Raw genomic sequence first — 15,606 nt, forward strand, 5'->3', positions numbered from 1 at the left:
ATATGAAAATATCAAATCAATAATATAGGGGCATTTCCCAGCACTGAGGAACATGAATTTCCAGACTAAAATGGCCCACTGAGAACCTACCCCAAAACTAAATAAAAACAGACCTTCGTCAGGGCACAGCACTGTGAAATTTCAGAGCACTGTAGACAAAGATACGATACTAAAATCTTCTAGAGGAGAAACAAACAAATTTCATACAAATTATCAGGAATTAGAATGCACTGGATTTCACAAATGCAACACTGAAAGCTAGAAAACATAGAGAAAAATCTTCAAACTTCTTAGGGAAAATGATTTCCAATCTAAAGAAATATATATAAATTTTTTTCTCTATATATAAATATATATTTTTGTTGTTGTTAGTGCCATCGAATGGATTCCACAACGCCATGTACAGCAGAGCAGAACCCTGCCCAGTCTTTCTGCACCATCCTTTCATCTTCTAGCGATACATCACAGTTTTCTTGGCCAACTTTTCAGAAATGGATGGCCAGGTCCTTCTTCCTAGTCTGCTGAGTCCGGAAGCTGCACTGAAACCTGTCCACCATGGGTGACCCTGCTGGTATCTGAAATATGGGTGGCACACAGCAACATGAGGCCGCCACAGTAGGACAACAGACAGACGGGTTTTGTGATTTCCTGACCAGGAAATGAACCCTGGGCCACAGCGGTGAGAGTGCTGAATCTTAACCACTAGACCACGAGGGCCGGGTTAGAGAATTATATACCAGGCAAATATAAACTAACTCACACAAACCTACCAACAGTCTAGACTGAAGAGGGCGGGTAAGGCCTAGGATATAGGTCTCCAGAAGAAGAAAGAAAATAACCATGCTCGAACATAAAGGGGGGATTTATATTTCAGTCTGAGAATTTGATGATGAATTAATGACAGATATATAGAAAATGAAGCAAAGGAAAACTGAAGCCATTATAAACTCCAGGAAAGCCAGACAATTATATAAAAAGGGGATAAAATCATAGAACTGCTCAAGGCTCAGCTGTGAATAATATTTACATGGTTATAATAACGTAAACATTAAAAAGTCATTTAACCAAAAACAGAAAAATCATTATACTATGAAACTAAGGTTAGGGAAGTAGGACGGAGTGGGCAATATGTAAAGAGTACTAAAGCCCTACAGGAAAAAAGTCAATAAATAATACCTAAAACTGAAAAAAATAAGAAAGTATAAATATAGAGATTAAAAAAATGTAGAAACAGCTAAATGAGTAGAAAGTGGTTGCTTCAAGAGAGTCAAAATCAAAGGTAGGAGGGGTAGAAAGGGGCAAGAAGGGTTAGGGCAGGGGACCAATGTTTTTTGTTATAAGTCACGAGTCATTTAACAACAGGATTGCATTCTGAGAAAAACATCCTTAGGCGATTCTGTCATTGTGTTAACATCATAGAGTGTACTTAACACAAGCCTGGATGGTATACTCTACTACACACCCAGGCTAATACGGTACTAATCTTATGGGAGCATCGTTATGTGGTACCATACTGTATTGAACTTTTAAAACAAGGTAGACATTTGATTTTGCTAAAAATAAAAATTAAATTCAAGAAAGAAGGGAATAATGTCAACCAATTCATTCCAATTGCTTGAATAGTTAGGATCTTTAATCTCAAGATATACTTACTACAACTTAGCAGAGAAGAGAGAAACTGGCTGACCCATCTTCTCTTACTAGTAAAAAAACAGCTATGGACTTCAATCCAAGCTATATATAACAAAGTCACTCTGTAAATATAAAATAGGAAATCTCCTTTGTCCTAAATCCATGGGGATTAGAATGTTTCATGAGTGAATTTTCCAGATGAGTAACACTAATTGTAATTACAGTACCTCTTTTATTCCAACTTGCCATTGATGAAGACAATGGTACTTATGTTTACGTTCATTTTATTTTTCCAACATTTTGGAAATTCCTTGAAGTCATACCTCCAATCAGCACCCAGCACAGAGCTGAACAGGAAAGACACATGCTCAATAAGTGAATCCATATAATTGTCGCCTACCACTTGAACGAGCTATAGTTGGCTCTTCCAAATGAGGTACTGCAGTGTGTTACAGACAGCCCCGTGGCATTTTGTGATACATAGGGCTGTCTTTTTAACCAAATACTAAGTGGCAAAGACCAACATGCTTGTTGAGTTCTGAGTCTGCTTTTCATAATTTTTCCATCCATTCAAGTTACTACATCTTCTTACTATCAGAGTACCTGTACCTAGTAGTCATGTTTCCTTGATTCTAATCTGAATCTAGGAGTCTTTGTAAATGTGGTAGAAGCTAGGAAATTAATTAAGAGCATATGGACTCTTTCTTAATAAAGGTTTAAGGACTTCCCTATGTGTCAAGTGCATACAATCCAGTGCTTGGACTTTGGGGATCTCTATTTTGGCTATCCAAAGCCTTCTTTCCTTTACTTCTTCATTCTTTCCCTTAACTGTGTTCCGAAGAATAAAGGTTGCCAGATAAATGACTTCCAGATTAATGAAATATCCCCAATATGGTCTTTATCAGCAACCATTACTTAAACACACTAAATTTTATGGTTCCACCATTGTGGTGAACTGACAGGTTAATATTAACTCTATGCAAATAAACAGCGGAATCTATACAAACCAACTTGTTTCTTAAAATTCCACTTCTCTCAAAATTAAAATCTACTAGATTTTGCTTTCACAGGAGGTAAAATAGCTCAGCCATCAGCCATGGCATTTCTAACTCAGTTGCAACTCATGGTGATGCTAAACTCTCAGAGAATGAAAAATAAATGGAAAAAAATGTGATTCTAATTATAATCAATACTTAAATCCAACACTAATTGTACATCCTTTCACTGTGAACTTCAACAGAAAGAAGGGAAATGGGAAAAAATTACTAAGCTTACTATGTGCCAGACAGTTGTATAAATTACCTCATTTCATCCTCACAATAACCCTTTTAGGTGGGCATTATTATTCTAGTTTCACAGATAAATAAACTGAGTGTTGGAGAGATTAAATAGCTGGCTCAAGGTCATGGAAAGCAGGAAAGCAACCACTCAAAATGCAAATTTGATGTCAAAGGCCCACCGGGCGCCCCCTACCGTATGCTCTGTCTCTACAACAGCAAAAAGATAAGAGTACTAAATTAAGAAAGGAAGATAATTTATAACTCAAATCAAACAGCTTGCATTGGATTTACATCTTCTTATGACCGTGACAGCAGATCTTTAAGGTTTCTACAGTGTACCCTGAATCCAATTCTCATACAGGAAGTGCAGCTAAACTGGTGATTGGAAGCATCTCACGTAGATAGAATGGACACTCCCAGATGAAATATGAATAAAAGAACATTAGAAAGTAGTCACTCACAATCATTTCCACTCCTTTGCCCGTCTGATAAAAACAATGCATCCCATTTGTGACAAGTAGAACAAACTTCAAAAGATTTTGCGTGACAAGTAATGACTAATGGGTATGGGATTTCCTCTGGAATAATAAAAGTGCTCTGAAACTTATAAAAAGAGTTTGCTACACACACAAAGATTTTTAAAAGGTAGAGAAATAAAGGTATGAATATCATGGGCAATGATGCAAGACAAAACTGTCAAAAAATTATCACCTCACATGATAAATGAAATCACTGGGGAAAAACCCTCCAACATCTTCACTTCCTCTCACGTGAACCGGTCCTGCTGTCCTTTGCAAGGTTTGTCACCTTTCTCCTCTCTCTTGGCTCCGTTCCCTTGGTGTGCAGGTATCTAGGCCCAAATGGCCCTCAGTTTGAAGCCATCCCCAACCTAACACCCCTTCTTTCCTTCTCCTTGGTCAAGTATCCTGGATGTCAGCTCTTGCTCAGTTTCTGACTCTAAGAACTTGAATTTCTCTCTCCAGCTGAAATTACTGTGAGATCCCCACTTTCCTCTGAAACAAATCCAGTTTCTCCCTGAGTCCCATCTTCCTTTAACTCAACCACGGTAAGTACTGCTGCTTTCCTTTTCATGGCACTAATTGTTCTACAATCTGAAAATAAAGCAATATATGCTCATTAGCGAAAACTCAGACAGTATAAAAAAACTTAACTTCTTCCAGTCTAAAGAAGTGACAGAGATTTTTTAAACGAAATTGGCATTATATTTCTATAGACCATTTGTTTCCAACTTTTTTCATTTAACATCATTATTCTTCTCTAACCTAAGCATTCACACATTAGGCTCTGTTTCAAACCCTCCCTTTGTTCAATAGCACTTTCTGAATTATGGACAAGATACCATTCTAGATGCTACATAAATACTACAACATAAATACTTCCGGGTGTGATAAAGACGCCACAACGTACCGATTGTAATTTATGGTGTTTGCTCTCCACTGAAAGAGGATAAAAATATAGATTACTACGACTTCTCAGTCTTCTTGGTCTCCTTAGCTGGGCTCCCTCCAACTTCCTCCCAAACTTGCAACAAGTAACCTACCCTCACCCACCCCAAATCCTTCCTTTAAAACCTCCTCCGACTCTCACTTACATTGAGAAGACTTCTCCAATCTCCCCTGGTGCCCAGGTCATCTGTGTCCTGCCTCTAAAATCTGAGCCACATATTTGGCTTTAAATGCTACCTGGGACTCCTAGTTACCTTTTCATTCTCCACTAGACAGTAAGTCTCTTACTGTCAAGGTATTGTACTTTAGAGTTTTCATTTTCTGTTTTATACCTGTAGCTAACAGATTGTGTAGATGCTCAATAAATATTTTTGCTGTCATTGCTCCTCCCTCTCCCCTGAAATCCATTAAATCTCTATCCTGGAACTCCTCTGCACTAGAGATTGTTTGACCCTCTCTCTATCCTATACTCCTCCACCTATGACATTAGCTTTCTACTATTTTGACCTGAGCCATAAGAAGATATACGCTTTCCATCACAAGCGGGTCAACAAAAGTTTCACAAAACAATATTTACCCTTCCTACATAAGATATACTCTCTTTCCTATTCTATTCCATTCCTTCTTTCCTCCTTTTTTTCTTCTTCCCTCTTTTTCAATGCTAGTAGAAACCAACTAAACAGATTTCACCATCAACAGTTGAAAAATATTGACCTACAAGTTAAGAAACTAGGACACCCCAATTTTTTCTAAAACCTAATGTGAACCGAGATTATCCATCTTTCACCCAAGGTACCCCTTTTCTGAATTCCCCCCTCATGTTGACAGTACCATGATTATTTCATTCCCTCCGGTTTGTCACTTAAAAAACTCCTTTCTCTCAGTCGTCCACCATTTTGGACGTATCATCTACCCTTGCTGGTGTTGTCATCTCTAACATCTCAGCTGTGTGCCTTTTTTATACTTATCCAAAGCCATTACAAGGGTATCTTTCCAAGATTATCTGCTTTATAAAATATATCAGTTGAATTTAACAAGCCCCTCTGGTACATCACAAATTTGATTTTTATAAGACTATTTGGCTACATGCCCATTAATAAAAGGTATAGTTGTGAAAGTATTTTGGTTTACAATGCATTTCACTTATATTATTTTATTTGATGCTTATAATCAAGTGAGAAAATTATAGTTCAAAGAGGTTAAGTAACTTATATAAATTTACTTGGTTACTTGGTAGCAGAGCCAAATCCTTAACCCAAAATCTTTTTAACCTAAACCCAACAGGAACTTTTCCCCCCACACATGTCTTCCTATCAGATAAAGCAAGAGGCTTTCATTGGACTTCACTGGCCTCCAAACCAGCTTTCACTGGCTCCCATCTTCCAGCCTCTGGGCCCTCCATCATCTAGCTGATTTTTCATAACATAGCAGAAATCCTTTTACTAACCCACAATTATGTCCAGCCACTATAGTGGCTGCTACATAAAACCAAACTCCCCTTAAGTACTGCACTGATCCCTCCCGATTTGCTCCTCCCTCCCTCTCCGCTAATTGATAGCTGGCATCAAACACAGAGCCTAGAACAGCAGATGTTCAATTGCTCTCACTGACTATATTCTTTTTTTTTTTTTTTAAAGATTTTATTTTTTCCTTTTTCTCCCCAAAGCCCCCCGGTACATAGTTGTGTATTCTTCGTTGTGGGTTCTTCTAGTTGTGGCATGTGGGACGCTGCCTCAGCATGGTCTGATGAGCAGTGCCATGTCCGCGCCCAGGATTCGAACTGACGAAACACTGGGCCGCCTGCAGCGGAGCGCGCGAACTTAACCATTCGGCCACGGGGCCAGCCCCTCTCACTGACTATATTCTTAAATATTTTTTAAAAATGATTTCTTGGGGCCCGCCCAGTGGCACAGCGGTTAAGTGTACACGTCCCGCTTCGGTGGCCCAGGGGTCGCCGGTTTGGATCCCGGGTGCGGACATGATACCACTTGGCAAGCCACGCTGTGGTAGGCGTCCCACATATAAAGAATAGGAAGATGGACACGGATGTTAGCTCAGGGCCAGTCTTTCTCAACAAAAAGAGGAGGATTGGCGGCAGATGTTAGCTCAGGGCTAATCTTCCTCAAAAAAAAAAAAAAAAGATTTCTCTAACATCTCCAGCAGCACCCCCTCCTTTGTGTAGCATTTAAGATTTTAATAAGACCTGCCCCAATATCCAATCTGCTTTCACTGCTCTTCACTACCAATTCTCTAGATAGGCTCATCTCCTTCTACAGAGAAATAGGTCTTTTTTCTCGCTAATTATCCTTATGTCTACGGACGTCCAGATCAAGTACTAGGCTCCTCCATACCCTTTTCCAGACGTTAAAACCAACCAAGATGAGTTTTGCCTTTCTAAACAAGTCTCACAATTAACATCTGCCTCCCTCTTTTAGGCACTGATTCACATAGCAGCTCTCATGATTTCCTAACTGTCTGAACTAAGGAAGTATTTTCTCTCCCACCATCTGAAAGCCTTCGCAGGACCAATATAATATTCTTAAATTTGTTTTGTTTTCCCCTTCAGCCTCCAGCACAGAACTTTGCACATCATATTCGCAGTACACCTGTTTAATATAAACATTTCAAATAAAATCTCCACTCAAAACGAACTTTTTAAGAGCACATATTGAGTACCTACTGCGTATCACCTGTTTTACATATGTGATTTTATTTAAGTTCACCAAAACCCATAAGGAGGTGTCATTATCCCCATTTTACAGACAGGGGAGCAGGCCCAGAAGCCCAGCAACTTGCAGAATGTCAGTTACGACGAGTGGACTCAACCCCGACCTGCCAGACTCCAAAGGTCCTGGTACCACCCCTCCACCATCACTCCTCCCTCAATCCGGTCAGACTCAGCCCAGAAGCCAAGCAAAATTACATCTGCTTGGCATGTATTCTGATGCTATATGTATCAAATTATCCTAACCTTAGAAAAGGAGGCGATGCAGCCAACTGATGTACGTTATGGTCCCAGCTTCACGTGTGTAAGTCACCTATCCTTTCTCAGCCTCGGTTTCTATTGCAAGACCTAACACAATCTGGTCCTATAAATTTTTTGTCTCCTAATCTCTGGTCACCTCCACCCTGCTCTCCAAGACGACTGCATATATTCACATCTCACTATATTAGCTCTGCCTGAGTCACCTCTTCGTCCTGCTCCCTTCTGTGAAGCAAACTCATGCCCCCTGCCCAGCTCAAGGGAGGCCCAAGTAGAGTTAATTGCTCCCTTCCTTGTGCTCCAACGGAATTTAACTCACGTCTCTATCTATAAGTATAGTCTGTCTCTCTCCCACACTAGATGGTTAACTCTGGAGGCAGAGGCAATCTTACTCAACTTTATAACCTGAAACCTTCCACAATGCCGGAAGTTATTTGACCTTCTCAAAACTTCAGGAAGTTTTGCTTCAGGAAGGTCTGCTGAATGAGGGAATTCAGGAATGTTTGTTGTGGTTCAATGTTTGGTGAATCAAGCAGTCGATCAACTATGGCTTAAAGTGAGAAGACCACGTGTCCTTCCTATTTCTGAGTTTTTAATGCTACCTCCTCTCCTCCCCATCCACCCAGTCAAAGGCGGATTTGCCCCTGACAGTCTCTCAGAGCACCCTGTTCCTTTCCTTAGTTTTCTTCAGAAAATGTAATTATAAATATATGTGTGTAGTGTTTAATGTCTATATTCCACTGCACTATTACACTGGAAACTCCATTTAAACAGGGACAACGTATGTTTAGTTTACCACTGTATTCCCAGCACCCAGCACCACGCAAATACTCAGTGAACATTTACTGAACAATGATGTGAAGATTAAATGACATAATGCACACCAAAATCTCTCTGAATTGACTAGTGATGATTAAGATAGAATTATTGGGATTACACATCCAGTTTATCTCCCCTTAGATAGCTAAAACAAAATCTTCAGTCTCTCCTCCAACATCATATGCTTTTAGTTGGCAAAACTACTTCCTGTCCTGCCTTTACGGCACTTGTGTCTGACGCATTTGAATAATAATAGCAATTACTTTATTTAATTCCAGTTAGTAATTCACAAAAATATCAGCAGTGAGAAAGATTAAATCACTTCAGATCTCACTTGATTTCTTGTAAAATAAAGGTCAAATAGCTTCTTTTCAAAAATAACTTTGATTTTCATACCTGATCCTAATCTTCTAAAAACAACACAAACCACCTTTATGAGGTACACGTTTAACAAACTGGAACAGTGAGCCTATATCCTCAAGCGAGTGGACCCAAGTAGACCAAAACACCATTGTTAACACAGGTCAGAGGTCAGAGAGCCCCTCCCTGAATGGGGTCCTTCTTGGCTCTGGGGAATGGGGACCTGACAATGTGTTCCAATGGTCATATGTTTTCTAAATTTCACAAAAGCAAGAGAGTTCTGTATTTTTCTTAAACGGGTGCCTCAAAATTGTATACCCTTCATGCGCCACGAAACCTAGATCGACCCCAGTGCTAATGGCTTTCAATCACAGAATGAGACCTCCTTTCTCTGTAAGGGGTTCATAACCAACACAACAGTGCAGGGATATTTAACAACAGATTTTTTTTAAGTCTAGTTCTAATCACTGAAAAAGTCATGCTCTCACAATAGCATTTTTTAAGTCCTTCTAAAAAGAGAGCAATATGGCTGTGTTTTAGATCCATATCCATCTCTTTTTCTCATTAATAAACACAGCTTATTGCATGCATTAAAGTCCTGTGATCTCTAAAATATTCACAACAATGCTAACAAGTAGATATTACTAATTTTCCCATTTCACAGAAGAGGAAACTGATACTTCGAGAAGTTAAATGACTTGCCCAAGATCAGATGGCAAATAAGGGATATATATGGCTAGCGTTTCAACGGTTGTCTGCCACCCTTAATCTCTGAGCTATATCACTCCCAGGGTTCCTTGACAGAACAAATTACGTCCTCTCAGTCCTTTGTAATTCCCCACAGAGCTGATGATAAAAAGCTGGCCCTCAATAAACATATTTGATCAACTATTTAAGAGAAAACCTAATGTAACACAATCTCAAAGCATGTGACATTACTACGAATATTCCTAAATGATGAGGTAACCGGATACCAAAAGGCTTTTCACATGTTATCTCAGGAATGACACAGAATGGAAAACAGAGGCAGATGTTGCAAGTGTTTGCAGCTACAATCAAAAAAGTACTCAGTGAGAACGCACAGTAGAATACAGGTAATAGAGAAGACTTTCCATACAAGATAAGTGATGTAATCTTCTAATTGAAAGTACATTTACATGTATCTGAGAGAAAAAGAATGCATAGCAGGTTTATTAAAACCTTCACAGATAGACCAAATGGCTTATCCTTTTAGTGTGGTCCTCTTTGAGTCTCTGCTTGCTTGGAAGCTAAATTAATACTGCAGAAAGGGGGAAATGGGTCATCATAACTGCAAACGGTGAACTCAGTGGCTGCAGGCAGACATGGCCTAAGAGCGTTTTAAATGTAATGTATTGAAACTGGCTCAAAGATCGCCATTTGGCACCCAGACCAACATCAAAAGGCAATGCTCCTAATGAGCATCTTCAGCTGAGGGACAGCATTTCAACACCATGAAATGAAAGGGCATAATGGCACCACTGGCAACGACAAATAATTTACATCCCTTTACACCAGCAAATGATTTTAAGGTTTGGCACCACACGTTAATAACAAAAAGGGCTAGAGGTGACATGCCTGTGACCTTCAGATTAACTTCTAGATTTTAGTGCCCTACAATAGTTCAGGCATGTACCTGTATTACTGATAATAGTTTCACTACACTGTTTTTTCATATTAAAAACTCTGGACCTAATGATTAAGATTCAGAGGTCCTTGGGCATTTCTCTCTTCCTAAGAGGCCATCTCTTACAATATTGCTCGGAGACTTGCTGAGTATTCTAAAAGATACATAAAATTCTCTTCTGAATTTTTACTCATATTTCTTCCTTTTCAACTAGAGGAATCTTAACCTTAGCCTTTTTTATTCAAAATTTTAATAGCCATTATTATTATAGAGCCAGTTGATTCATGGTTTCAAGTTTGTTTAATGTGTAACCCATTTTTAAGACTAGTAAAATACTACTTGTAATTTGCTGCCCTTTCTTTTAAAGTTCCAGATGTTTCTTAGCCTATATCTTCATTAGATCACTGAACCGAAGAATTATCCATGATGGAATTTACATCAGAATATTTATCTTGACACCATAAAACACTCGTGTGCTCAAAAACTCAACACTTAGCTTGTACAGGGGAGCCTTCTGAAAACGCCTTTGTCTCCTCCCAGGCTGACTGTTTCCAGGAGACTGACTGTGGCAGGTGCGGTCCCCTCTCTCCCCTCCCTGCCAATTGGTTCTGCTCTCCATCACCACAAACCCAAGATCAGTAGCGAAAGTTCAAACTGTTCTTTAGCAACAGGTAGTCAATCACTTATCTTACACAAAGATCGGAAGGACTGTCTGTAAAATATCTTTGGAGGCCTGCCAGTAGCTTTGAAGTCACTTTCAGTCTGGAAAGCGGCCACAGTTCTTTAACACCGAAGATGCAAAATGTGGGAAATTCATCAACTAATATTAAATAAAGGATTTGTCGCTTTAAAAAATTAAGTGGTTGCGTTGGAAATTCCAAAGTCCATATTTCAAGTAGTATAAAGTTTACAAGAATCTGTCTATAATTTAAGAAACTGAGTTCATTTAGTGGGGGAAAAAAAATCTATCATGTCTAAAGATTAGTTTTTGAATGACAAAATGGTGCTATTTATTTCGAAAAGCAATTAAGACGTTGTTCCCTGTAACAGAAAAATATAGACATAGATTACTTACATTAAATTACATATTATGTACGTATCTGAGGAATAAATATATTCCAAAGAGAAGCAATGAAAACTCTTAGAATTGGGGGGTTCCATGTGACTGATTTCTCTTATTGCTGCCTTGAGTAAGGACCCAAAGTCCCTGGGAATAGCACACCCCCACCATAATTTTTTGGGTTCTTTTTGGTTTTTTGGGTTTTATTTTGGCAAACAATTACTACCTTAATTCTTGAACTATCAAGTTCAAGAAACCGTCACCAATTAATCAACACATCCTTAATCAATTACCAAAGACACCCAGATGAACCTCCTTTATGGAACAAGAACATGTCCTTGTTCTATGCTATTCTAGTGTTATTAAAAAAAAAACAAAAACGATCCTGGGTAAAGGTATCTGGAAAGAAATCAACAAATTCAACCTGTTGAAGGAAAAAGGAAGAGTTACTTGAAAAATTGACTTAAAAAAATAATGTAAGTTTTAGACTAATGAAAACTTAGCCTGACTGGTAAATCTTTAGAACATTTCTAGTGGGAACAGTAGCTCAAAAACTATTAAATAATGACAGGCCACACTCCCACAATGTCTGGATTATATTCTCTTTTTGTTGAACTGTTGAATTTTAAATAAATTCTAAGTTATTTTCAATATTTTAAAATATGCCAATAGTTGTTGAAAGAAAATTAAATTTTCGGTTTTTGGATAGAGTTGTGAAAGGTTTTCCACATTCTTAAATATGGCTTTATTACATTCAGTTCAATTTTACTCCAAAAGACATATTTCTGATCTTAAAATGAAAATCAATGAAAAAATACAGCTCACCATAATTGAACTCACAGCAAACTGCTGATACACTTCTCAATTCACCTAATGAGGAACGTCACACACCCACTACGTGTGTGCTAGCTGGCGTTGGTGAGGTAGCACGGTGTTCTTTGTTCTTAATCTGGTGTTATCTTGTTAGAAAACCAGTCCTAGCCATTCCTTGACTCTTGCAAGTTAAATTGGCAGAGGACTGTAAAATTATCATATAAATGTATGACTTCACAACCATTCCAGATCATTCAATCAAATAATTTTTCCACAAACATCCAAAACTGCTGTTAGAACAGACTCAAATTTGCTATGTAATTCCACAACCTTTCGCTTTATTCCTAAAGAGCAGAAGACACCAACATAAGACAGGGGCAGCAGACCTGACCCGTCTGACATACTAAGGTTAGCCACTTTCCATCTAAATTTTCATACTCACCAAGTGGGCCGGACTGAACGACTACTGTCCCTGGAGATGATCCAACATTTGTGCCCAAAAATGTGTGTGTGTGTGTGTGTAAGTTATTGTTTTTATTTTCGTCCTGACTCTTTGACTTGAAATGCTCAATTTTCTTAAACTATGGTAGAAACTTTAATGGAAAATTATTTCTCTTTGAAAAGCCGCTCAATTTCTTTCTTTTGTTAAGCAATCTTATAAGTTCCACGTTCTGCTTTCTTCCTATCTTGAGGGCACTAGGGCCAGAAATGAAGCAGCTTTCCTTAAAGGGAACGTTGGTCAGAATGTCACCCTTGCCTGAGCAGCCGCGAACATTCCAAGCTGGGATTCCCTGAGTGTGCAGCGCATACACCTCCCTGGGGATCCAAACACCGAGGGTTACACCCATCACGATGACAGAAAGGACTGGCTTGCGATCCCCCAAAGGCCCACCCAATATCAGGTCTCCATTGTCAAGCCCCCACCTAGACGAGAGGAGGTCCCAGAAACACAAACCCCCAGCAGGGAGTTCGCGCCGCGGAGACCAAGAGGCACGACGGAAAAGGGCATGCCCGGTCGCCCCTTGCCAGGTGGCGGCGGGGGACCCAGCGACGTGCGGACTGAGTTTGGCCTTCTGATGGGGGCCCCCCGCCCCCGCCCCCAGCTTTGCCCCCGGCCCAGGGCCGGCCGGTCGGCGCACGCGCGTCGGAGCGCCCTGCCACGGCGCCCTCCGAAGCGACGCGCTCAGGCCGGGACGACGCGGCGCGAGTGTGTGTGCTGGAGCGGGCGGGAGGATGCTCCAAGTTGGCGTGAAAGGGGCGCGAGTGGGCGAGCACCTCCTGGTAACCACCTAGACTCCATTTTATTTCCTCGGAAACTGCGGGGCAGGCTGGGGACCGGCCGCAGGGCGGGGTTCCTCCCGGCGGGGGATGAGCGAGACCGTTACGGCTGGAACACCGAGAGACGGTCCTGGCAGCTCCGGGGCCGCCACCCGCGCCGCAATAAAAGCCTCTCGCGGCTTCCCGCCCAGCCAGCCTCGCTCTGATTGGTCGCCAAGGGAGGGACCTGAGTTGGCTGGAGGCGGCGGCCGAGCGCTGCTCTCGTGCCACCCGGGGAGGGGGCGCGCTGGGTGCTCCTCGGCCCGCCCCGCGCGCTCCCCAACCCAGGCTCGGCCGTCTAGGGCAGCTCCAGCGGCACCTGGCAGCGGCGACCACGACTCACAGTCCTCTCTGCTGGATTTCTTCGGGCGCTTCTCAGCACACGCCCCTTGCCCAGAATGTCCGCCCACCCCACCCAGCTCTCTGCGGCCCCTGTTCCTTTTCTTATCCCTTCCCTTCCAAAACACAAATCCTAGGGTGGGGTGGGGTGGGGTAGGGGGGGAAGCTGGAGGGGAGGGTGGGCACGCACAGAAGAATCTTCCAGGGAGGCCAGGATGGAAATACCCAAAATGAAATGAACCTCCCTCCCGGCCGCCGAGCTTCTCTGGGCGGCGGCACAGCCCCAGCCACCCATGGCAGCATCCCTACTGTCTTCCTCCCAGCTCCCTATTGTTCGCACTTTGCGAGGATAAGGAACCTCGCCCAAAGAAAGGAGACTGGGGCGAGGTGTTTCGGGCGGCTACCTGCCATTCTTCTCTCGCACCGTACAACACGGGGCTCGAGGTGCGTGTGCAGGCACACGCGCGCACACACGCGCGCGCACACACATCAGGCATCCCGGATCACGCCCTCCTCGCCCTCCGCCCCTCCTCACTTCCTCCTGTCAAAACGCGGCACTCGACCCTCCCATCCCTCCGTGCTCCCGGCCGAGAGCCGGCTTTGCAACTAACCAGCAATTTGGCAAATGAAAAACTAACGTCACGTCGACGGGGGTGCAACAACGACCACACAGTCCTGAGATTCTGCCCATTTCGCCCCATTTTGCAAACCGCTATTCGGTCCGGGGCGGGGCGGGGGGACGCGAAGGTGGCGAGCCCCACTTTATTAGACCCAGGGAAATAACGATCGGAGGCGGCTGCCCCGGCCTTATTGTTCACTCTTCCTGGAGCCCGAGCTGACAAGCCTCTTCCCAGCGGAATCGGAGCCTGTGCGGCGGCACCACCGAGCAGCCGCATCCCCCGCCCCGCCGCCCGCCTTCGGGGAAGGAGCACTGCCCATCACCGGCGCGGTCGCAGCGTCCCCGGGAGCGGGTGGCTCCGCTCCCAGCACCGCGGACACAGAAAGTGGGAAGGGCGGGCGCGCCGGAGGGGCGCCCGGCGCTCGCTGCGCCGGGAGGCAGCCCGTGTCCAGCGCAGCCCTGGAGGGCGCGGGGTTCGGCTGGGCAGCAAGGGCGATGCGCTCATTCCTCAGCTTAACGAAAATGACCACCCTTAGCATTCCACATAAAACCCCCCCAAATAACAGTGTTCTTCGGGGGAAGACCAGGGGGAGGGAGGGAATTAGTGAATCAGACTGAGAATAATAATAATTTAAAAATGTACCTGCAGTTCCCAGGAAAAACAAAGTCCAGATGAGATCCTTAGTTTGCAGCATTGTAATCTGCTGGCTGGGAGGGATGTTCTTGCCGCGGTAAATTCTGTGCCCCCCCCCCCTGCAGCGAGTGTGGACGGCGGCAGAGCAACAGACCTAGGGGCAGACAATTGCCAGGCTGAGTATGATTATTTTTGCAGAATTGTTTCCTGCCAGCGGCTGCCGACCTGCGTTCACGCGCTGATCGGAGAATGAGTGACAGTCCCAGCCTCAGCACACTCGCAACTCGGAGATCCTTGCGCTGGCCCGGGTTCGCTTTGATGGAACTGGGGATGGGAGCGAGGGGCGGGGGGCGGGGGTGAGAACCTCACTGTGTCCTTCCACCACGCCGGCCACAAATAGTGCCGAGCATCAAGGAGGTAAGAGAGACGGGGGAGGCAGATGCGGCCGCTTGCAAAACGCGGCCTGGAGTTAACGGAGGAATCGGGCTCTTTCATATGCGGTTCCCCAGGCAGAGCCGGGATTTCTTCTTTTCACACTTCTCCCCAAGGCCTCCGTGGTCCCTCCTGCCATCCAGCCTTCCTTAATCAGGAGACTGGATATTTTAATAGCTAATAAATAATAAAAACAAAATCTTAGGT

At 43.0% G+C, this 15,606-nt stretch overlaps 1 protein-coding gene across 17 annotated transcripts in view; it reads right to left on the reverse strand.

The window, feature by feature from the left end:
• Positions 1–15,352, reverse strand: part of NCAM1 (neural cell adhesion molecule 1) — a 302,385-nt gene extending 287,033 nt beyond the window's left edge. For 8 of the 17 annotated variants that reach the window (XM_014855478.3, XM_070490291.1, XM_070490290.1 and 5 more), the window contains exon 1: positions 14,977–15,352. In XM_014855478.3, coding sequence (XP_014710964.1) covers positions 14,977–15,028 — 52 coding nt within the window. In that variant the 5' untranslated portion in view covers positions 15,029–15,352. The remainder of the gene's footprint in view (positions 1–14,976) is intronic. The other 9 variants (XM_070490287.1, XM_070490286.1, XM_070490285.1 and 6 more) reach the window with 2 other exon arrangements.
• Between the last annotated feature and the right edge of the window lie 254 nt (positions 15,353–15,606).

This window comes from Equus asinus, chromosome 20 (genome assembly GCF_041296235.1).
Source record: "Equus asinus isolate D_3611 breed Donkey chromosome 20, EquAss-T2T_v2, whole genome shotgun sequence".
NCBI classification, from domain to species: domain Eukaryota; kingdom Metazoa; phylum Chordata; class Mammalia; order Perissodactyla; family Equidae; genus Equus; species Equus asinus.